This window comes from Phascolarctos cinereus, unplaced genomic scaffold, assembly GCF_003287225.1.
Source record: "Phascolarctos cinereus isolate Bilbo 61053 unplaced genomic scaffold, phaCin_HiC Scaffold_3;HRSCAF=262, whole genome shotgun sequence".
NCBI lineage: Eukaryota > Metazoa > Chordata > Mammalia > Diprotodontia > Phascolarctidae > Phascolarctos > Phascolarctos cinereus.
This window is the reverse complement of record NW_027555736.1, coordinates 187,317,902-187,342,865: the sequence shown is the minus strand read 5'-3', so window position 1 is coordinate 187,342,865 and position 24,964 is coordinate 187,317,902. Positions and strand designations below refer to the sequence as shown.

Below are 24,964 nucleotides of genomic sequence, written 5' to 3'. Positions count from 1 at the left end.
CTCATATTGATGAGTTTACAATTCATTTTTTCAAATTTCTGTAAGGGGGGCACAAGATGGAGAAAAACCACACCTTAGAATTTGCATGAAATAGCTCTCATTTTCTGTTTGAGGATTCATTTTTAAGAATATTCACTAAATTATGTATTGAGTTTCAGTTAAGCCAGACATTTGGTGGGTCTGGGATGCTGATTTGGCCACTCTAGCTTAGTGTTTTAAAAGCCTTCCTTGACTTAAAAGTTTTCATTTTTGCTACTTTACCTGCTGATGTTAATGCTGAGGTGTCTGCTTTTCGTTTGTAGTGTGGCTGAAACTCAGACTTCCATCTCCTCGATAAAAGGGTCAAAGAATTCTTCAGGTATTTAATTTGATCAACCGGAAGAGTATTATTACATGTCTAAGGATCATTGCATAAAGACGTATTGCATGTACTTCCAGAATAGAATCTAGTTTTTCTCTTTCTGACCTAACCAGATTGCCTTGGGCCACTGCTAACTAGCACGAGGTAAAATTTAAAAACAGGTAAAGTTTGTCTTCAGCAACTTTTCAGTCCTGTTTTGGAAAATTAATTCACATGAAGTCTTTTAAGATGTGACTCACTATTTTACTCCTTCCAGTGATGTTTGCATTTCAAGAATACCACTTAGAGAAGGCAGTGTCCAGTGGAAGGAATAGATCTCTAACTAGAAAGACAATATGGTATAAGAGAAAGAACTTTTTAAGTCAGAGATTTTGATTTGACTCCCACCTCTAACATTTATTTTCTGTGTTGTCATGGCAAAGTCATATAATCTCTCTGACCCTCAGTTTCCTTGCCTGTAAAAAGTAACAATCTCACGGGGTTGTTTTGAGTCTCAAAATAGATAATATAGATAGATAGGTATATTGATAAAAAATGATTTTATAAATCATAAATCACTATATATGTATGTATGTATGTATATATGTGTGTGTGTGTGTGTGTATATATGGTCTTCTTTAATATCAGTCAGTCATTAAATATTTATTAAGTGCCTGCTACATGTCAGGCAGTGTGCTAAGCACTTAGTGGTAGATTTTGAGTAATTCTGAAAATTTTTTTGTCAGTGGTAGAGTGGTTAGATGATGGTTTATTTACTGTGGGTATTGTTAGACCCAGGCAGCCATTATTGTAATTGAAAAGACATACTTCAGAAAGATAAAATACCCGGACTATCAGAAGACTAGATAGATATCTTAAATAACCAAATCTCAGAAGAGGAAACTGAACTAACTGTAAAGGAACTACCAAAGAAAAGCACCCCTGATCCAGGTGCATTCATAGCAGAATTCTGTCCAACTTCTAAAGATCAGTTAGTACCCATACTTCACAAATTATTCTCAAAAATAGAGAAAGCAAGCCAGAATCCTTTTATCAAACAAATACAGCACCAATACCTAAGCCAATGAAGAATATAGGCTACCATCATTAATGAATATTGACCCAGTCTGGACAAAATCCTGGCAAGTGACTATGGCAGTTTATCCAAGAAATCTTGCATCATGACAAAGTTGGATTTCTATCAGGGATGCAAGAATTTTTCAATATCAGGAAAACAAGCAACATAGTTAATCACATAAAAAACCAAAACATCCCAACACCACATGATTTCAATAGATACAGAAAAAGCTTTTGACAAAGTGCAACTCTTTTATGCTAAAAACCCTACAAAGTGTAGGCATAGAGGAACTTTTTTTTTAATTTTATTAATTTATTTTGATTTATCAACAATCACTTCCATATGCTTTTGAGTTGAAAATTTTTCTCCCCCTTTCTTCCCCCCACCCTCCCCAAGATGGCGCACAATCTGATATAGGCTTTACATTTACGTACCCATTAAACATATTTTCACATTAGTGAAGTTGTAAGTAAAAATTAAAACCGATAGGAGGAACCATCAGAAAGATGAAACAAAACTCAACAGAAGGTAAAAATAAGTGAGAGCAATTCAACTTCCTAGTTCTTTTTTGGATGTGGACAGCATTTTCCATCCTGAGGCCTCTGGAGATGTCTTAGATCCTTGTAATGCTGAGAAAGGTTCAGTTTAACAATCTTAGTCATTGCATAACATGGCTGTTATTGTGTACAACGTTCTCCTGGGTCTGCTCACTTCACTCAGCATCAGACCATGCAAGTCTTTTCCAGGTTTTTCTGAAGTCAGCCTCTTCATCATTTCTTACAGCACAATAGTATTCCGTTACATTCCTGTACCACAACTTGCTCAGCCATTCCCCAGTTGATGGGCATCTAGAGGAACCTTTTTTAAATATCACAAAAAACATCTATCCAAAACCAAAATCAAGCACTGTATGCAATGAGGACACGCTGGAACCTTTTCTAATAAAATGTGAGAATAAAGCACGGATGCCCATTCTCACCACTATTATTTCATATAGTTCTGGAAATGCTAGCAGCAGTATTAAGACAATAATAAGAAATTAAAGGCATAAAGATAGGTAAAGAATAGATAAAACTATCCCTGTTTGCTGATGATATGGTATACTTGGGAAATCCTAAGGATTCAGCGAAGATAGTAATTTTCACAACTAATAGCTTTGGCAAAGTTTTGGCTATAAAAATAAACCCTCAAATTCAACAGTATTTCTATGAAATAATAACGGGACCCAAGAAACAAAAACCAAATAACTAGAAAATGCATAAAGATCTATAAGAACTAATGTAGAGTGAAGTAAGCATCTTGCCAAAAAAAACAAAACAAAACCCAATGCGAAGTGTGATTACAATAAGGTAAATGGAAAAAGCAACCCATACAAAATAAATAAAATCAAAAGTGAATAGCAGGAGTTTAAATAAAGATCAAGCCTAACTTGAGTGTAAAGATAGGAGAGGACACCCCAGCTTCTCACCTCTCCATGAAAGTTGGAGGTCCACAGGTGTTACACGTTGCACATGTGTTTGTATTTTTTCTCTGTATTGATCAGTTGTATTGATATTTTTTTCTTTTTTTGGGGGGGGTCTTTTAAAAGTGCTTGTTATTGGCTGTCTCTCAGGAGGCTAAGTGATAATGGGAATAACTATGATGATGAAGTAAAAAATAGATGACATCAATAAAAGCTTAATTTAAAAAGAAAAAGAACGTAAAAAGAAAATGCATCCTTGCTTTGTAGAAATCTCTTCAGAGCCTGGAGATGATGAAGAACCCACTGAAGGAAATTTTGAGGGACATCAAGCTGCAGTGAATGCTATTCAAATTTTTGGGAACTTATTATATACCTGTTCAGCTGATAAAACAGTTAGAGCCTATAATTTGGTGGTAAGTAAACTGATTTCTTGGTTTTGTTTTATAAGTTTGGGCTAGCAACATTTTGTTTATCCTGTGGAGAATTGCAGTTTCTTTATTCATTGTTGCTGGTTTCCAAGAATATAAATTCTTAGTTTTTAACTTAATCTTTAATAATTTTACTTTCCCTTGTTGCAAATCAATATGTATGTCTAGGAAAACCAGCAGTTTCTGGTGTTTAAAAAAAATAACTTGATGTTCAAATCCCTCCTCAGTCATTTGATATCTGTGTGACTATGGGAAAGTCACTTAACCTCTCAGCTTCTTCATCTGTAAAATGAAGGGATAAGATTCCGTGATCTCTTAGGCCTCTTCCAGCTCTAAATCATATGACTCTGTGGTCTCCTAAGTATTGGTCATTGCTGTAGCAAAGTCATGAAAATGAATTTGTGCCCAGGGCCTACCTGAAGCTAGGTGATGGCCCAAGAAAACCTGCTACCCTGGGAGAAAGCTCTAGACTTGTTAACTGTGCTAGAGATTGGTGTAGGAGCTCTGTGCAAGTTGCTGAAAAGAGAGGCAAGCTACTGCATCCCGAAATAAGGCTAAATCCATACTTGACACAGTGTGTTGAATCTAATACAGGATTAATAAAAGTTGAATCGAAAGAAAAAACAGAAAGAACGTAACTAATCGCTTCTGGAATCTGGTTATGACCTTCAGTTATCCAAATATAATGTCAATCACCAAGCAGTTTGCTACTTAGATACAAACTATCCATATTGCTACTTTTGTGCTTTTTTTATTGATGCTTTTTGTTTCTATACCATATTTATTTCCAAAAATATGATTCACATTTTATTATTCAGCAAGCTGTCCTTTGTAATAAAGATTTTAAAAGAAAGAAAAAAGCAGTTCAATGAAAACACATCAACCATATCTGACAGCAGATGCAGTATTCCGGAAGCCATTATTCCTTGCCTATGTGAAGAAGGGAAGTAAAATATTGATTTTAAGGCTGCTATTTTATATGTTATTGCAAGAATTTTTTTGGCCTGCCATTCTTGTAAATTTGTTTTTTTTCCCTTCATTCTTTCTTGAGACTATTTTATGAACTGATTTTTCAGTTCATTCTTAAGCTGCTATTACATGCAGGGTTTTAGGGATTTTTTTTTAAAGCAACGAAGGAATTTGCTTTCCACTGAGAGATAAAAAATATGAACGTATAAATAAATGCAAGGTAATTTGAAGAGGGAGAGATTACTAACAATTAGAAGAATCCATAAAAGACCGTCTGCCCCAGGCTGTTACACTTGAACTGAGCTTTGAAGGAAGCTGAGGGTTCCAAGAGCCACAGAGGAAAAGGAAATTCAGGCCAGGTAAGGAGAAGCAAGCAAGAGATAGGTTACATCATTCAAGGAGTATCACCAGGCCAGTCAAGTGGGCTGTAGAGCATGTCAACATAAGGCTGCAAAGACAGGCTGGAGTCAGAGTGTGAAGACCTTCAGATACTAAGCTGATGAAATCCTTTTTTATCTTAGAGGCAATAGTGAGTTGCTGAAGATTTTTTGAGTAGGAAACTGGCATAGTTACAACTGCACTTTAGGAAGATGCTTTTTGCAGCTCTGTGGAGGGTGGAGACTGTCCTTGGACACACTGCGCTCAGGAAAAAGGAAGGGTTTAGAGACCTCTTAGACATAGGACAGTTCATCCTCCTTGCTATAACCAGTGTCTAGGAAACAGGAAATGAGAATGCTAGCAAATGTCTCTCTTTTTTCCTCCTGTCTCAACTCAGTGTAACTTTTTTCCTGTTTCTTCTGACAACCATGGGCAAGTCATTAACCAGTTGGCCAGTTTTCTCATCTGAAAGTGGGAATAATAAAACCTGTGATACCTACCTCATCGGATCAAATAAGATACTATATGTAAAGCACCTTGCCTTTGAAGTACTCATATTTTAACCATTGACATTTTGGACAGTCTAAAACAGTTTCTTTGTTGGGATTATAGAATGTTAGAGCTGGATGCAACCTTAGAGATCATCTAGTTTAACCCTTGCATTTTGAGGTAACTGAGGCCTAGAAGAGGTTAGGTGGTTTGTGGTGATTCATTCAAGGTGTCACAGCCAATTGGTGTCTGTGAAGGCCATTGACACATAGCTCTTTTGGGTTTGAAGCACTTTGCATACGTTATCTCATCAGCTAGGCATGGACTCAGGAAGACCTGAGTTTACATCTGGCCTCAGATGCTTACAAGCTGTGTGACCCTGAAAAAGTCACTTATCCCTGTTTGCCTCAGTTTCCTCATCTGTAAAATGAGCTGGAGAAGGAAATGGCAGATCACTCTGGTATCTTTGCCAAGAAAACCCCAAAAGGAGTCATGAAGAGTTGGACGTGATTGAAATGACTGAACACCAATACATTATCTCATTTGATCCTTACCAAAACACTTGAATGAAAGTGTTACACGTTCCCATTTTATAAATGAAAAGACCAAGGCAGAAAGAGGATGTGTCTTGCTGAGGTCTACATGGCCTGTAAGGTTTGTCAGAGTCAGGATTTGAACACAGGTTTTCTTGACTCTAAGTTCATCACTATTCATTACTACCTCGTTCCCTCTGTTACAGGATTCCCAGTCTGTTATTTCTTCTCTAGCATGGATTTTAATATGCACTTTCCCATAAAAAGAAAATTCAGTATGAGGAGTGTGAAACTCACATAGAAGAATGCATATAGGGAGCATATTGATTTAGAAAATCACAAATTAATATTATCTATGTTATATTGTGTTTTTATTTATTTTGTTAAATATTTCCCAATTATATTTTAATCTGCAGTTTTATGGGTCCCACATACTAAAGATTTATATTGTTATTAGATTTCAATTAAAGGTTTTAAAAAGAGAAAATAATGCTTTTCACTTGATTTTTGTTTAAGGATATTATTTTCTAAACTAATTAGACAGTGGCCTTACATATAACCCATAAATACTGGTCTGGGAGTATGTCATATTTTTAGTATATTGTTAGTATTTTTAGGTGAGATGAAGTTTGGTGAAAGGAAATCTTGTCTTTCTATACTAATAATTCTGAGTGTACTTATTTCTTTTTAAATTTCATGCTTAATATTTCAGAAGGAAATGTTGATAGCACTGAAATTTTCTCACAGAAATCGTAATTCTCTTTTATGGAATACCATTTTTCAAATACAAATACAAAACACAGCTTAAGGGAAAGTTTATGTAGGCTACATCTAGTCCTCCAATTTGTAAGTAACCATTCATGTTAAAAGCAAAACTTTTCCCCAGTATTGTCTATTAAGGTAAACAAATTATTAATGTCTCATTTCTTTTTCCTTCTTTCCCCTACCACCATACCGCAGCTTTTTTTTATTAATTTATTTTGATTTATCAACAATCACTTCCATATGCTTTTGAGTTGAAAATTTTTCTCCCTCTTCCTCCCCCCCACCCTCCCCAAGACGGTGCACAATCTGATATAGCCTTTACATTTACGTACCCATTAAACATATTTTCACATTAGTGAAGTTGTAAGTAAAAATTAAAACCAATAGGAGGAACCATCAGAAAGATGAAACAAAACTCAACAGAAGGTAAAAATAAGTGATAGCGATTCGACTTTCATAGTTCTTTCTTTGGATGTGGACAGCATTTTCCATCCTGAGGCCTCTGGAGATGTCTTAGATCCTTGTAATGCTGAGAAAGGTTCAGTTTAACAATCTTAGTCATTGCAAAACATGGCTGTTATTGTGTACAAAGTCCTCTTGGTTGCAGCTTTTTTTTTTTAAGGTGAGGAGACAGAAATAGATAGTATTCACTTGGAAAAGAGCGTTGTTAATTCAAATACTACTGTGAACAAAGCATCACAGTCAATGTAGATTACAACAATAATAGTTTTTCCCACAGAGAATTTTACAAAGCCAACAACAGCAGCGTAGGATAGAGGGGCTACTAGATGGGGGCAAAATAGCTCAGAGAATTAACCTGTGCTTTAGGAAGAGCATGCGGTCTCTAGGGATCCACTGTGAACTTATTGACTATCTGTTTAAAGTTGTTTAATGTATTTCAACTTGAAATCAACTGAAATGAACCATTAATATACACTTGTTTTAGCTAAAAGACCTACAGGTTGTAGCTTTTCTCTTTAGAAGCATTGTTCTTTAAAGCATGAAGACAGATTATGAGGAAGAGCTATGTTTGTCTCTAGAAGAGTAGGACCTATCGGAAGTACTTGGTGTGTTTGTGCTTCCAGGCCAACAGTAATCCAATGAGCTGTTAATCCCAGTTAAATATTTCTAGAGAGCCATGTTTTAGAGATGCAAGCACCTAAGCATAAATTCTTGGATTTGATGCTTCTTTAATTTGTGTGCTGGGGACCCCTTCCCTAAGGTAGGAACTACCCTACCTTAGGGAATAATGAGCATATGTTGCTATGTTACACATGAGTTATTTGCTACATATGGTGGGCTTATTTTTGTGGACTCGTGTCCTGACATATGAAGGTATCCTGGGAATAGTACTGATATTTCATATATGTCCCAGAGGTAGGATACTCATCTCTCCTGGATTTTGCTTTAGACTAGGAAATGTGTGGGTGTTTTTGAGGGACACACTTCCAAAGTGAACTGCCTCGTGATTACTCAGACCAACGGAAAGAATTCAGCCTTGTACACTGGCTCCAGTGATCATACCATCCACTGCTACAATATCAAGGTAGGCAGAGCCCTGGAGGATTGAATGATGCCTTTTTGTTTGCCTGTTGTGTAGAATGGGGCCACTGAAGGCCTGACGGTACTTTCCATACCTTTTCTTTTGCCTCTTTGATTATGGAGGATTGGTCTCTCAGTTACTCTAGAGACATAATGTGCTATCATAACCCAAGAGGGTATCATCTTAGGACATGTGGGGGTAAGTATGAATAGTGTTTCAGGCCCAATATCAGGCATGTTTGTTAAGGAGATAAAGTTCTTCAGGAACCCTTGTATCTCCTCTATTGATACCTCTCCTTTCTTCAGGCCCTTATCTTCCAACAGTACATCCTGTGTGTTTCCATCTTGTTCTCAGATGGTGGTAAAGTAATACTGTGCTTAGCCATAAGTAGTGTTTGACCTCTTAATTGCTTTTGAATATGGCAAAATCTTTAAGACCTAAAAGAGTTAATTTATAATGGTAGAATTACAGGCAGTGGGGCTTACTATTTTTAGCAGAGGATAAATACTGCTCCTAAATACCCCTGGGTATAGTGCCTGGTTTTGTAGAGATAGGCATCTCAGTAGAGGAGAGGAACATTCTTCTAAGGTGTCTTCAATTTTATATCTGTCTGTAGACTTGACCAGGTTGCCTCACATGGAAGAAGCTTCACTATTAGAGGTGGAGAATGACCTGTCGTCCTAAGCCTTTAGCCTTGCCCACCTCTCACTCCTTTATTGGAAAATAAATGACAGTATAACTCATACAACTCAATATGATCTCTAAAAGTTTGCTAGCACCTTGAATAATGTAAGGAAAACTGAGGGAAATTGTTATGTTAAAGGAAATGTGTAATAGTTATGATAATATAATTCTAGAGTACATTAGAGTTACAATGCAGTGCAGTGCAAAGTACTGGATTTAAATTACAGAACCCAGGTTTAAATACCTGATCTGCCACTTTTATGTGTGACCTTGGACAGATCACTCTACTTCTCTGGGACTCTGTGCCCTAACCTGTAAAATAGGTGTGTTGTCCCAGAGGATTTCTAATGCTCCTTACAACTCTAAATTTCTGACCCTATGAGCCAATAACAACTGTGTGAAGTGTAGGTGGCACTAGTTAGGGTCATCTTTATGCAGGTAGAGATAGTAAAGGATTGGAGATAATGGTTTTCCCTAGATTCTACAAATAAATATCTCTCATACTCCAGTCTTCTTATTTCAAATCCATTACTCTTGAGAAAAGTTCAAAGTAAAATCAGTATTGAGAAATTAAATATTATTCTCCTAAGTGTTGAGTCCCTAAAAGTTGTAACATGTAGGCTTCACAAACTTCACGAAGTTTGAGACTGCAGTTCATAACTTAGCTATTTTTTTTCACTTGAAGTTCCAAATGTTCATAGGATTATAGAGTTTAGAAGCCATGTAGTCAGATTCCCATATTTTACGAATGAGGAAACTAAAGCTTTAAGTGATTAAATGTCTTGCCCAGGATCACACAGCTAGTAAGTGCCTGATGTGGGATTCAAACCACCAGGCTTTCCTGACTCCCAAGTCCAATGCCCTATTCACTATATTGCTTGTGTTATGTTGCTATATTCTTCACATATTTTTATTTTGTATCAAATAACAAATAAAACCTTGAATTACCAGGCTTGTTCAGAGAAAGGAATAACTGGATTCATTTTAATTTTCTGAATTACTGATTTGATTACTGATTTATTGTTTATTACTAATCAAAAAATTTTGTTTTTGTTTGAACTTGTGATTTCAGGGCTTTCCAAAATGTATTCATCTGTTTTCAACTATTAGAATCCACAGTCTTTAATATACTGCATTTACTGACTGAAATTTTATAAGTTTTGAATTATCATTGTGTGCATTAGTTCTAGTTCTTCAAAGCATATTAAAAAAGTATAGGCTGTTGAGCTGAATATATACTTACCACAGGATATCCCCTATACTTTTTTAAAGTCCCTCTTTGTGTAAGTTTGGTATTTTTTTTTATTGCCTTCCCTTTTCCCCAGTAAATTTCAAGTAACTAAGATTGTTCTAATGGAATTCTTCTGATTACAAATTCCTCTCTCTCTCTCTCTCTCTCTCTCTCTCTCTCTCTCTCTCTCTGTCTCTCTCTCTCTCTCTTTTTTATTTGTGAGGCAGTTGGGGTTAAGTGACTTGCCCAGAGTCACACAGCTAGTGAATGTCAAGTGTCTGAGGCCAGATTTGAACTCAGGTCCTTGTGACTCCAGGGCTAATTCTCTATTAACTGCACCACCTACCTGCCCCACCAATTCCTTTTTTTAAAAAAAATTTGATATTATTTTTTCCAACTGGCACAAATCTATTTTCTTTTCCTCTCATTCTTCCCCTTCCATTAAAAAACCCTTGTGACACCTATGCACAGTTAAGTAAAACAAGTTCCCACATTGGGCCATGTCTCAAAAATATGTTTTGATTGCAAATCTTAGAGAGTATATTAGTTCTTTTTCCTGAATTAAATTATTTTCAGTATGCTAGATATTCAGGTGTATCTTGACCATAAAGGAAAGAACACCTTTTGTTTATATACCTATTTTCCTTGTCCCAGAATGCTTTATCCTTTCATTGCCCCTAAGACACAAAATGACCAACATCTTATTTTGGGTTTACAATTGTGGTGAACCATACGTTTGACGATACTGTCCTGGACTGATCCAGCATATTTGTAATCAAAGATTTGTTTTCTTTCCCAGATCTTTCTATTATTATCATCACTCAAACTGTAGGTCACTTAAATTTCCTACAATTATTCATTCCTTAGAGTTTAGTCACTCTCCAGTAAACTTATTGACTTCAGTTGCTTAACAATATAGACACCCATGTGATATTACTGCACTATTTCTCTTAATACGTTTAATACCCAAAACACCAAATTTTGTTTTCCAAACCAGTATAAAAATAATAGGAGTACAACCTGAACTTAAGAGGAAGACAAAAATTTGGGCAAATCTACCTCCTTAGAACTGTAGTTACAGTTTTACAAATTTACAAATTTACAAAAGACTTTGAGGGTGATCTGGGAAATAGCTCCTCATAAACCAGACCAAAAACTTGCTTACTTAAATTCTGAAAGCATTCAGATGATATTGAACCTCACAGAATAAGACAAACTGATCATTTTACAAATTCTACATTTAGAATTCACACCTAGTCTACTGTGCATTTAGGTATAGACATTGTTCACCTTTAAACATTGATGGGGTAGATTAATTGAGAAAAACTAAACTTTTGAATCTTTTATTCAAAGAAAGATGGAAATGGGGGAAGGGAGTGGGGTACGGGTAGGGAAGCTATGCCTAATTTTATAATCCTTTAGCAAAGGAGAATTTCACTTTCTGTTGCCAGGAGTCACTGTTAATTTGGACCTTTCCTCCACATTTTCAGACTAGAGTGTGTTTGGAGAAGTTACAACTGGAAGACCGCGTACTCTGTCTTCATAATCGATGGCGAATCCTCTATGCAGGATTGGCAAATGGCACTGTAGTTACCTTCAGCTTAAAGGTTAGTGGTGGACAAAGGGGCTACATTGCTGTGTCTGCTTTTCTTCTCCACTGAGAAATTTTTTTCCCTTCCTTTTGTTGGGAAGACACCAGGATGTGCCCTAACAGGTTGTTCTCTTCCTTTTGATAAGGGTAAGTAGAACCCAACCCTGTGTTCTTTTTGTTCATACCTTACCACATCAAGGAGCTCTGAGCTAAGCTGTCACTCATCACAGGTTATTCTTATCTCTGATAGATAAAATAGATTAAGACTTCAAAGAAGTTAAATGTAGAAGGAACTCAAGCCTAGGTTTCTTGGCCTCTAGACTTGTGGCCTATGACTACACTACCAAGGGGTTTCATGACCTGTTTTTCTAAGAAGTTACTCATAACCAGTCCTGTTTCTATCTCCTTTAGAAAGACTTTGTTCTCTCCCATCTCTGAGGGTTAATGTGGCTCTGGAGCCTATCATCTTTTGGTATCTATACTGGTTATCATTATAGGAACTTTCTTTTACATTTTAATGGGGGTTTTTTTGTTTGTTTGCATTTTTACATCTTTTATTTAATTTTTTATTATAGGAACTTTCTAACAGTTTGCAGCAAAATATTTGGAATGTGATTTGATTCCTAAGTCTAGCTGCCTGTTTTTCTGTGATGTGGGTTTTATCACCCCCACTCCTGTGTACACACTCAAATAAAATCAAGCATTTAATGATGAACTACTCTGTACTTAACCTTTGGATACTAGGTGCTGTGGGCCATGCTGTGCGTCTAACTTGAAAATATATCCTTGTCTAATATAATACAAAACAATGATAGCCAGCAATGCAAGAATATGCCTGAGTTCATGGGAATGAGAGACTAACTAGGATGATGGGAGTCAAACAAGGCTTTGTAACAAAATGAGCAAGTCCACTTGGTGTGTGTGTATGTCTATATGTGTGTGTATGTGTGTATTTGTGTATTTGTACTTGTATTTGTATTTGAGCTGGATGATGAAGAAGAGGAGGAGAGTATGGGCGTAGTGAGACCAGCTGGGGGCGATTGAAATAATCATGTGTGGCCTAAAAAAAAAAAATTAAAGAAAAAATAAAAACCCCACTGAATTGATAAATAAAACTAGAAGCTAGGTTTAAAAAAAATGAAAGAAAGAAATAACCATGTGTGAAGGGATAAGAGCCTAGATTAGGTGGTGACTGGAAACTCCAACCTGAGAAATGTTTCTTGGCAAGCAATTATAGATTTGGCAATAGACTGGATGTAGGGGATGAAGGAAAAGAAAGAGTCATAGTTGAGATCTAGGTTTTATATCATTAGGAATTCAGAAGAATCATGGTGCTTTGACAGACAGGAAAGTCAACTTATTTTTTTTTTTGGTGTTCTGTTCATTTTTTTTTAAGTTTCTAAAAATTTATTTATTTTTAATTTTTAACATTTACTTCCACAAGATTTTGAGTTCCAAATTTTCTTCCCATCTCATCCCTCCCCCATCCCCAGATGACATGCATTTTATGTACCCCTTCCCCTAAACTGCCCTCCCTTCTATCTCCCCCCCTTTTATCCCCTTCCCCTTCTGTTTTCCTGTAGGTCAGGATAGATTTCTGTACCCCATTTCCTGTATTTCTTATTTCCCAGATGCATGTAAGAACAATTTTTAACATTTGTTTTTAAAGCTTTGGGTTCCAAATTCTCTCCCACCCTCATTGAGATGGCAAGCAACTTGATACAGGTTATACAAAAGTCAGCTGATTTGTTGCAAGAAAAGTGAATTCTGAGGGGATAGTGAGAAACTCAAATGGAAATGTTCCACAGACATTTATAGATCAGAAAAATCATAGGAGTTTAAGGCAGGTTAGGGATTTTATAGGCCATCTAGTCTCTTCATTTAACAGATAGAGGACTGGAGTTTTGTTGAGAGAGACAAGATTGGAGATACAGATTTAGGAAAAATCATCAAAGTCATGAAAATTGAAATCATAAGACTAGTGGAGTTATTTGAGAAAGAATGTATGTATATTTGGGAATGTGGTAAGGTATGGATATCTGCAAAGGACCAAGGAACTTGAGGAATACTCAGTTCAAGAAAGAGAAGAACCACTAGCAAAAGAAACAGAGAAGTACCAGAACAGTGTTGTTTCATCTTGTCATCAATGACATGGAAAGAGAATTTCAAGGAGTGGATGAACCTTAGTATCAATTACCATTCATAGGTCAAGAAAAATTGGAGTGGAGAAAAGATTACTGGGTTTGGTAACAAGCTAGTCTTTGACCTATTAGAACACATTTACAGTGGGAAATAAGTAGAGAAATAGGACTGTGTAACTGTGTGGTAGAACTTGGAAGTGTCTGTGCCCTAGCCAGAAGCCACCATTAATAATTCCCAACCCCAGTTCTGTAGTGGTGAGAAGGACCCTTTAAACAATCTGAGAACTCCGTGGAACATTGGTGGAGCAGCACATATATTCTTCCTTGGGTTCGCCGCCGTTGTCTTTTTGTCATTGTTTTCTTTGGTTCCCTTTCACTGGCTGAATTGTCATTCTGCATCAGGCTGGCGATTACAATGACAATCCTCCACTGAAGTCCTACTCTGATGCCTCATCGTGGCGTGGAGGTGACCCTGGGTTCTCGAAGGCTATGCCAGCGGAGCACACGCTCTGGCAGGTCCTACCAAGCTGGAAAGGCTTCGAGTGTGGGCCCGGCAGCAGACCACGTCTGTTGTCCGAGGACCAGCCTAGCTAAATTCGGAGAGGCTCATCACCAGATTGGCTGCAGAGTGATCTTTCAGCCACAGCAACTCTCATAGGTCATCTGCTAGATTGTAGAGATTATAACCTGTGTCTGTGAACAGAGTACAGAGTACCCACACTGATGAAATCACAGATTTTCTAAGTATTCCTTGCTCATCTGGTACTGATTGATAACTCAGCCAGCTATAGTTGGAAAGGAATGGTCACGTGTGTTGTGTGTGTGTGTGTGTGTGTGTGTGTAGATTGAAGTGTGGCGCAGTAAGAGTGAGTAGCATTGTGAGAGCCAGCCTCAAAGCCAGGAAGACTTCATATCCTGCCTCTGATGCATACTAACTGTTCAGTGACCATGAGCAAGTCATTTAACTTCTCTGTTTGTGGTTCTTTAAGACTCAAGTTTCAGAAAAGGTGCTGAACTGCTTTAGTAGCAGGAGTTTTCTTACCCTTGAATTTTTGATATAAAAGAATTCACAGCCCTATTCCTGTCTTCTCCTATCTTTTCTTTTCCTATAACTATTGTGTACACACACACACACACACACCCTTTTGTAAATTTTAGAGGACTGTGTAACTGTCAGATGTCAGTACTGTTGTATAATGTATTGTTATTATTGCATATTAATAGGATCCTACTTCTGGGGTTCCATTAGTACACAATTTTTACCTGCAACCCTGGGGATCAGAAATGACATACTGGTGGCCCCTTATTTCAAAATTTTGACAATAAAGGAAGGCAAGAAATAGGGTAGTTGCCAAAAAAAGCAGTGGGATTAGGTGAAAGGTAGTTGTGGGATTTTTTTCAGCCTCGTGCATGTTGTTTTTCTCATAAGACTCATGTTTAACAGAGGGGGAAGGAGTCAGTAGGAGGAAGGAGACTGAAGATACTGGTGAGGGGTGATAAGGAGTTTGACTTCTGCCTCTTCCAAAATTGGAGAGAAAAAGCCATAGAGAGAAATAGGTGTTTGTTTTTTTTCTCAGCCAAAGACAAGATTAAGAATCTGCCATATTGGCCAGACTCTTAAGGAATCTTAAGCATTTGTATTGCTAATGCAAGCAGGCCAGATTTTAAGAATCTGAGCACCTTGATGGAGGCCAGATCGACCTTATATACAGAAAGACTGTGGGAGGGATCTAGGAGTGGCCAAATAGTCTGGGTGACTGGAAGAGCAGTCTAAGGGGGATCTGTATGGGAGTGGTCAGTACACTGGGGTGACTGAGGTAACAGAACCCAGGGACCTGGACCAGGAGGCCAAGAGAGAATGGAGCTTAGATAGGATTAAGGGTGGGAAGGGGAGGGGGAGAAGGGAGGAGGTCACAGGGAGGTAACACAATGGAGGGCTAGGCTAGGTTAAGGGAAACAGAGAATTGGGAGATTGAGCATAGGTAAAGGCCAGTTAATAGGATTATAGCCTCAGGCAAACTCCAGAGATTTGACCTTGTGTGAAAGTCCAGGGCTTTTCCTTTTAGGGGTTCAGATCCCATGTCCATTATTCCCCTCTCAAACAAATGGGACCCAAATTCTTTTGGGTTAAGGGGCCAAGGTCTTGGATTCTGAAACTGCTTCCTGCTGGCAAGGGGCACAGAGCTGTCCCTGCCTTGAGGGGCTCCCAAAAAGGAGGTTGACTGGAACAGAGCACAGGCTGCATCCAGGGGACAGTGAGGGGACATTGGCTGGTACCTGCTGTTTGCTACTGTAGGTGAATGGCCTATAGTCTGGAAAGAAATAGGTATTAAGATAGATATTATGATAAATCGAGGAAATCATGTTAGTTGTCTGCAAAATAATGAAGGCCTCAGTTAGGAGTGATGGAAAGGAATAGGATTCACTGTCTGAGGGAAGAAAAAAAATTTTGGAAAATTAGTATGAAGGATTTTCCTGAGGAGACAGATAATAAGGATAATAAGATTTCTTGAAGTTGGCAGTGTGAATTTGTAGTACATTAAGCAGGTCTTTGTAAGTTTACATCCTTCTCAAATAATTCTCCACGGCCTGGGAGGTAGGAGTAGAGAAGCCAGACAGTGAGAGTGATAGATGGTTAAAGATTTGCACAGCAGAAAATTAAAGGGATGTGGAAATCTAAAATAATAAGACCATAATCAAAGTGGTATCCAAAGGAGTCTAGGCTTTGTAGAATTGAATATTTCTTTGACTATAGACCAGGTTGAATAACATATTGGGTCATCGATGGCCCATATATGGTGAAGCAGGAAAGATGATGACAAAGGAGGTTGATAGAGAAGGGAAACCTCAAGTTTAGAATCTTAGAATAATTCCTCATGATGATTAGGGAGTGGTAGACAATTAATATTATAAGTAGTGATATTATAAGTATTATAATACAAATAAGATATTATAAGACAATTGATATTATAAGTAGTGATATTATAAGTGCTATAAATAAGATATTATAAGACAATTGATATCATAAGTAGTGATATTATAAGTATTATAACACAAATAAGATATTATAAGACAAGTGATATTATAAGTAGTAAGAGAGTGGCAGTGCGGTCAGTAGTACTGGGCACCAAGGAGAAAGAAGCCACTCACCCTTCATTTTCCATTGAATTTCAGAGAGAGGAAGAGGGGGAAAAGATGAGTTTCTCATCATAGAGCCATGGTAAAGTGTAAAGGTAAAGAAAAATGTGTAGACAGAAGCTAAAAAATAAGTATAGGGAAATTTATTTTTATTGGAACAGGGAGTTTCTTTACTGGAACAACATAAAAGTATTTTAATGGTAAAAGTTTGCAGATGGTCTTAGGAAGAATAACAATGATGAAATTTGCTTTGAATCGTTAATAATATGATAAATGCAAGTTAAAACATCTCATTCCTCAAAGTAGCAAAGATGATAAGAAAGGAAATGGTATTGGATAGGCTTAGACATACTATGTCACTATAGGTATACCTGTGAATTAGGCCAGATTTTGTGAGAAAAATTTCAAATTATGTGGAAAAGCCATTAAATGGTTTAAACCCTTCATTAAGTACCTTTTATATTCCAGGCATTTGTGCTGGGCACTAGAAATACAAAGACAAAAGGGAAAACAGTCCCTGCCTTCAAAGAGCTTAAGTTGTAGTCAGAGGAGACTAGCACAAATACAAATGGAAACAAAATGAATACAAGCTGATGTTAGAGACAGGCCCTCAGATCTTAGGGGAAGGGGGAGATGGCACATGAGCTGACTTTTGAAGAAAACTAGGAATTTCGAGAAAAAGAAATGAGAAGGGGGAGTACATTCCAGGTACAGGTGACACACAGTGCAGAAACCTAAAAGCTGGGGAGACTGTAGATGTGTGATGGGGAGTGATGGATAATAGGGCTGAAAAAGGAGATGGGGCCAGATTGTGAAGGGCTTTATATGCTAAACTCAGGAGTTTATATTTGATCCTGGAGGTAATATGGATCGACCGGGATTTGAATAATGAAATGACATGGTCAGATTGGAGCTTTACGAAAATCTATTTGGCAGCTGTATGAAGGAAGCTGTATTTGTGTCTTAAGCAGTACTCCCATCTCCCTGCTCCTCTCTCTGCTTCCATCTTCCCTTTCCCTCTTCCCTCTCCATGTTACTAAATTTTCTGTTTCTGTTGAGGGCATAGTCATAATCTTGAACTCATCTTAACTGTTTCCTCTGCTTTATCCCTCACATTGAATCAATTGCATCATCTTATTGTCTACTTCCCTCTGCAATATGTTTCATTCATCCCCTTCCCTCCACGTATTTACAGCCATCTTAGTTTAAGGCTTCGTTGGGCCTCTCAGGTGGATTATTAGAGTACCCCTCTCATTGGTTTCCCTGACTCCAGTCTGTTTATTCTCTAATCCTTCTTCTATACAGCTGCCGGAGTCATATTCCTAAAGAACAAGATGACCTTGTCAATCCCACACTCAGAAAATTCCCGTGTCTTCCTCTTGCTTCCTGGATAAAATACAGATTTTTATATTTGGCTTTTAAAGCCCTTCAAAATCTGTCCCAGCCCCTCATTCCAGGCTGATTACACATTGCTTCTCTTCTTGGACTTTGTTACAGTCACATGAGCCTGCTTTGCTATTCTCTGTACACATTTTATCTCCTGCTGCCATGCATTTGTGTAGGCTGCCTCTCATGTTTGGACTGCACCTCCTTACCTACACTTCATAGAATCCCTAGCTTCCTTCAAAGCTCAGCTCATGTGTCACTTTCTATAGTAAGTTTCTTTGGTCTCCAGTTGCTGGTGCTTTCCCCTTGAAAGCTACTTAGTATATATTTTAAATTTAATTTTCTGTGCTGTCCCAATAGAATGTAAGCTGTTTGAGGGAAGAAACCTTTTCTGTTGTTTTCTGTCTCTGGAACATAGTAGACATTTAAATGCTCACTGAATTGAAATGAATCCCACTGCTGAGCATATATACCTGAAGAGATTAAAGTCAGAAAGGCCTCATGTTTACCAAAACTTTCATATGAATACTTCATTAACAAAAAAAATTAGGAACAAAATGAATATCTGTCACTTGAAGGAATGGCTGAGCAAATTGTGAGTGCAAATATGCATAAGAAACAATATGAGGAATTCAGGGAAACAAATGAACTGATGCAGACTGAAGGAAGTAGGACTAGGAAAATGACAACTACCATGCGATAATGGAAATTGAAACAACACTTAAAAAAAAAAAGGCAGGTTGACTGACTGATTATAATGATTGGTCTTAAGCCTGCAGAACAGAAGACTAAATGCACTTGCCTCTCCTTTTAGTTCACAGTGGATGTGGATGCAGAATGCCCTTGGAGCTGTCAGTCACAGTCACTGTATTGTTTGGTTTTACTTTTCTATTAAAGGGAGAAGATTGAGTGAGGTGGGCATGAGGAGTGGTATTGGGAAATGACTATAGGTTAAAAAATGAAATGTATCCACGAAAAGTATTTTTAAAAAGGAGTTTATTAGGGCAGATTGAGTGTTGGCAAGAGTGTGACAAGACAGGAGAGATTTTGTACCCTAGAGTAGTGGCTCTTCACATCACTAACAGAAATTTTTCCCTGAGGTCTTTGTCCAGCAGGGGATCTACTACCTTATAGATCCATGGTTTGTTTTCTAGACCAACAAGCAGCTTGATATCTTTGAGTGCCATGGTCCTCGAGCTGTTAGCTGCCTGGCTACAGCTCAGGAAGGTGCCCGCAGACTGCTGGTGGTAGGATCTTACGACTGCACCATCAGCGTTCGGGATGCTCGCAATGGACTACTCCTCCGCACACTGGAGGGTCACAGCAAAACCATTCTCTGCATGAAGGCAAGTATGGGCTTCTGAGTGTTGGGGTAGCATGTATTAGGAAGGGTGTGGTTTTTGATGAATTTCTAATATTCAGAGCCTTCATTTTAAGTAAAGAGTAGCCCTTCCTTCTGAAAATGATAATTAACAATTCTGTTTTGTATGTGTTATTTTAAGATACATGCACACTGATAGCACCCTTTAAGATCAGGTGTCCTGCCCAAAGCCTTGTTGATACTCTCTATACAGCAGTGGTTAATTTGAGGTAGATTCAGTCAGAACTGGTGATGATGATGGAGGTGAGTCTGTCATTGCAGATATATTTTGTCTGAAGAATAATCTTACAGCAATCAGTCTGGAAAATAGAATTCAGCAAATGATAATTTGATGTACATTTTAGGAATATGACCATTCCAGGTCTGTTACATACTATGGCTTATTTAAAAATAAATTTTTTCTTTAAGGTGGTAAATGATCTTGTGTTCAGTGGCTCCAGTGACCAGTCTGTCCATGCCCACAACATTCATGTAAGTCATCCTGATTCTGGCAGTGATTTCAGCCTAGAAAGTTCCTTGAGAGACACATAATAGAAAGCACAACTTTCCTCCATTATAAAGTTTATTAGGATTACACCTTATGTGAGTTGCTTGCATAGACTACATTGAGCTTCCTTGAAACAATACCCAAAAGCTCTGATGTGCTCAAGACTTCAAGAACAGTTAGAGTTTATAGGGTTTACTGTGAGTTCCTAACATTTAATTTCAAGATAATACACATACAGTGGGGCTTGATAAATCAATATGTGGCTCAAGTGTGTAGCTGAGAGTAGAAAAACTAACAGTTGGCCTCTGTTTCCTCATTTCTTAAATGGGAGACCGGGGTGTTACTTGATTATCTCTAATGTCCTTTTCAGCTCTGGTGTTCTGTTATTCTGTGGAATAACATAACTGTGCCCAGGTCTCTTGAGGCCCTTCTTTTTCCTTGACAATAGTTTGCTTCCAGTGGAATGAAGGGAAAGTTTCCTTGCTAATCTCTCCCATAGGCCCTTCATTGTGTGTGGGTTCTTGAGCTTAGATTCAGCAGTGTTGTTTATACATTCACTTGTTAGCATTATGACTGCCAAGTAGTAGACAATAATTTATATTTTAAGTAATGGTGAGTCCTGGAGAAAGGACTTAGGAGTTTAATGATTATTCATTAATTTTCATTCCTTATTCCTTCTCCCTTATTCTGGTATAGACTGGTGAGCTGGTACGAATCTATAAAGGTCACAACCATGCCGTGACTGTGGTGAATATTCTGGGGAAGGTCATGGTGACTGCCTGTCTGGATAAGTTTGTTCGTGTCTATGAATTACAGGTAGATTCTGGAGCCACATTTTGGTAACATGGTCCACCAAGGTTATCTGGTTTTGTTTTGTTGTTGTTGTTTTTTTCTAGTTGTAGGAGTGGGGCAGGAAGCAAAAAAAATAAGGGTAGGGATTAGGGATTGGATCAAAATGGGAAGGTTAGAATAATAGATTCGAGGAAACAATCTGAAAGAAGAGGCTCAGGGTTAGCAGATATTATTGAGGGGGAACGGGATGATATTATAGAGTTAAAAAAGACAAACAGGCTTCAGCCCTCAGAGTGTTGGGGGCAAAGTTCAAAACTACCAAATTGTAGAATTAAATTATTTTTAGCAAGCAACTGAAGGTCTTGAAAGAATTCTCATGCAGGGTCAGTGTTTCAAATATGGAATCTTACAAAAGATTAGTGACCAAACTTTTCATTCCTTCTGGTTACTAAACTTCTCCTTCAGGGGTATACCTTGTGGATTTCTTTTTTTTTAATTTTTTTTTTTTCAATTGTCAAGCATATTTTTTTCTGTCTTCCACCTTCCCCCATTGTGGAGGGTGGGGTGGGGGAACAAAATCCTTGTGTAACAAATAAGTACAGTTAAGTAAAATAAATTCTCATATTGGTCTTATCCAGTAATTTGTCTCCTTCTGCATATTAGTCCATTTTGGGGTTATTTTCTTCATCATCAGTCCCCTGGAATCATATACCAGGTGATTTTCACAGAAGCCCAAGACTTTAGTGTGATGGAAAGGAGAGAATGATGGTAGAAGTTGTGAAGAGCCAAGTTCTATTCTTTTGTTACTAATTAGCTGTGGGACCTTAGTCAAGTCATTTAGCCACATGGAGCTCAGTTTTCTCTAAAGTGAAGGGGAATTTGATGAACGCTAAGATTCCTTTCATCTGCTAGATCCTATATTCCTGTGACTCATTTTTGGTTTCATATTGTATTTGTTATGGAGTCTCAGTGATCATGTTCAATAAACATGTATGAATAACCTTTTTTCTAATACTTTTTTTTTCCCCTACCCAAGTCTCACGACCGTTTGCAAGTTTATGGAGGACACAAGGATATGATAATGTGTATGACTATCCATAAGAGTATGGTAAGCGCTGCTACTGTCAAATGTTAACTTTTGTAAGTAATATCTCTCTCACAGATATCCCTCAGATATCACTGATATCTCTGGCACAGAGAGGGAGAGAGAGAGCTGGCTCTGAGTTAAGAAGACCTTGGTTCACATCCAAAGTTTCTAATACATTGACTGTGTGGCCCTGGGCAAGTCACTTCACTTGTCAGTTTCCCAGGCAGCTCTCTGAGACTCTAAATTGCGGAAGGCCTCTGTCTGCCTTGGTAGTGGGTACCTACACCAGGGAAAGTCAAAGCAGAGAGAAAACTATAAGAAAATACGGCAACATGCCACTAAACACATCTTTCCTAATGGGATAAGTAGTATCATAATGGAGAGAAACCAGCTTGGCATGCTGAAGAGGACAACACCTCAGATTCTAGAACATAGTTAAGCTGTGCTAGCATTACATATAATGGGAACAACCTAGAAGTAAGATCAAGGATAAAGCAAGGATTTCCATCAGCACTACTATTTGATACAGTGCTAGAAATGCAGGCAAGAAAGTGAAGTTGAGGGAATAAGTGTAGTCCTGGAAGAAACAGAATTATCACTTTTTACAGATGATATGATAGTTTCTTTAGAGAACCCTAGAGTCAATTAAGAAACTAAAAGGAAATATAATTCTATCAGATTTGCCCCTAATATTTACCAATATGACCAAACTTTGAAGTGCTTAGAATTTGTAGTCATTTGATTAATTATAAGATATTGCCAGTAATCTGGGAAAGAAACATAGACAGGGATTATAAAGTAAAATGATTAATTAAACCTTTACTGGGAGTTACCAGAAAAGTTAGCAAATTTCAGCTCATGTAGCTTCCATATGCATCACTGGGATGGGTTAGTGGAACAAGTCACATGGTGAAACCTGTACAGCTGCCAAAGAGGAGTGGTATTGTGTTCCCTTCCCACTTTTTACTTTCTAGCAGCTGAAACAGTTTGAGCTTCAGTTTCCCAAGAAGCTCAGTTCCTTTATCATAACAGATAACTTGTGTAATCTTGAACAAGTCACATAGAACCTTCCTGGGTTCCAGTTTTCATCTGCACAATGAAGCCATTGGGCTAGATCTGCAATATTCCTTCTGGCGTCTTCCTCCTGAGATTATGTCCAGATTGTCTTTGATGTTTCTTGTTTATATGTAGTTATTTTCAAGTTGTTTGCCCCCTAGACGTGTTTTCCCCCTTTTGCTCTTTAAGAGGAAGGGACAGTTTTTGCCTGTCTCTAGGCATATAGTAGGCTCTTAATAAATGCTTGCTAACAGTGCTAGCAATCTAATTCTGGAGTGGTTTTGCTTTTCTAGTTATTGCGGTGTATCTATGTTTTGGACATGCATATGTCCACAAACGTAGTCACCACCTACCTCCTATGGCTACAACTAATTTCTGGATTTTGTTTTGAAGGGTTTTTTTTTAAAGTCGGGCTTAGTGTTATTCTTTTCTTTTCCAGATTTATACTGGCTGTTATGATGGCAGCATCCAGGCTGTAAAGCTAAATCTGATGCAGAATTTTCGCTGTTGGGTAAGGACTACCTTCTAACTGGAGACCTTTGAAGGAGAGGCTGGATAACAAGGGTCCGGATTGTTACCAAAGGGATTCCGACATGTTTGTAGGTTGGACTAGATGAGCTCTGAAGTCCTTGCCCGCTCTTGAGATTCTGCAGCTCTCTGAGCAGACCTTTTCTCGCTGCTAGCATATTCAGACTACTTGTCCTCAGGTTAATTTTATGGATTTTCACAATGATTATCAGTATTAATTTGAATGCCTACTGAATGTGCAACGGTTACCACAATAGAGGAATGTTATTAACATGTTATATAGATATTATCTTCTGAGCACTTACGGTATCATAGAAGTGGAAAACAGTAAAATAGCCATACAAATTTAGACAACTTCTATATGCATTTATATTTTATTCTAAAAATAAAACATACTGGAGATAAAAATTAGAAATATACAGAGTGCTCAGAGAATTCTCTTATAAGACATGGGTCTTTGGAGAATAGGAGGTCTGTGGTTCACAGTCTTATAGAATTAGGGAGAGATACTCTTCCTCTGCAGATGAGAACAGGCTATAGAATTCTAGAATGTACCTTAGCCGCTCCAGCTAACTATGCTGTAGGTGTCTCTGCCAGCTCATTTGTCAGTTGTATCTGTCTATAACCATCTCCTTGTGGTCCTAAAATGTTCTCTATTCCCAGTCTCTAAGCTTCTTCCCAGCAGCAGCTAAGTAAATCCCAAACCCTGAACCTTCAGAATTCTGCTGATGTGTACTTGTGATTGTCCTGAGTCTTAACCCAAGTGTGGCCTGCTAGTGTACCAGACCTTTCTGTGTGACTTAGTGTGACTTGGATATATTTGGACTTTATCATCCTCTGCATAGTTCAGCAGGTTTCAGAGTTTTCAAGTCTTCTAGGAATTAATGAGATAACAGAGATAGAGAGAAGGGGAAATTACTTGACTTTCAGGTGTATATAGGGTCCAAGTGAGGAAGTTCTCCACATTTTCTCTTCCTTGTGTTACCTTTAACTTTTTCCTCTTGTCTTTTCGTTTGCTTCCAGTGGCACGGTTGCACATTGATATTTGGCGTTGTGGATCACCTCAAACAGCACTTGCTAACCGACCACACCAACCCGAACTTTCAGACTTTGAAATGTCGTTGGAAGAATTGTGATGCGTTCTTTACTGCTAGGAAAGGATCCAAGCAGGTATGTGTGACCTGGAAGTCAAGAAATCTAGCTTCTTACCCCATTTCTGCCATCGCTACCTAGCTGTGTAGACTTGGTTATTCCACATGAGAGGAGTGTTGTAATAGGTGAGCAATCTTTGAAATCCTTTCCAACTCTGAAATTATTAAGATTCAAGGTAATTTAAGTCTTGATCAATCTGAGGATCCCTAGAGAAAAGGATGTAAGACTGAAGATGTGTTACTTCTGATTGATTCTTTTGTAGGATCTCGGTCTTAATCTATTTTAGGGACAAGAAATCATCAAGTTTGTATGCATGTGTATATGT

The 24,964-nt window shown here is 37.9% G+C and overlaps 1 protein-coding gene across 4 annotated transcripts in view; it reads left to right on the top strand.

Annotated features, from left to right (window-relative positions):
* The window catches only part of ZNF106 (zinc finger protein 106), an 86,802-nt gene that overhangs the window by 57,199 nt on the left and 4,639 nt on the right, over positions 1-24,964 (top strand). For all 4 annotated transcript variants that reach the window (XM_078151363.1, XM_021009330.2, XM_021009331.2 and 1 more), the window contains 10 exons: positions 303-358; positions 3,148-3,293; positions 7,854-7,988; positions 11,391-11,507; positions 19,311-19,502; positions 19,946-20,008; positions 20,721-20,840; positions 21,853-21,924; positions 23,399-23,470; positions 24,511-24,657. In XM_078151363.1, the coding sequence (XP_078007489.1) occupies positions 303-358; positions 3,148-3,293; positions 7,854-7,988; positions 11,391-11,507; positions 19,311-19,502; positions 19,946-20,008; positions 20,721-20,840; positions 21,853-21,924; positions 23,399-23,470; positions 24,511-24,657 (1,120 nt within the window). The remainder of the gene's footprint in view (positions 1-302; positions 359-3,147; positions 3,294-7,853; positions 7,989-11,390; positions 11,508-19,310; positions 19,503-19,945; positions 20,009-20,720; positions 20,841-21,852; positions 21,925-23,398; positions 23,471-24,510; positions 24,658-24,964) is intronic.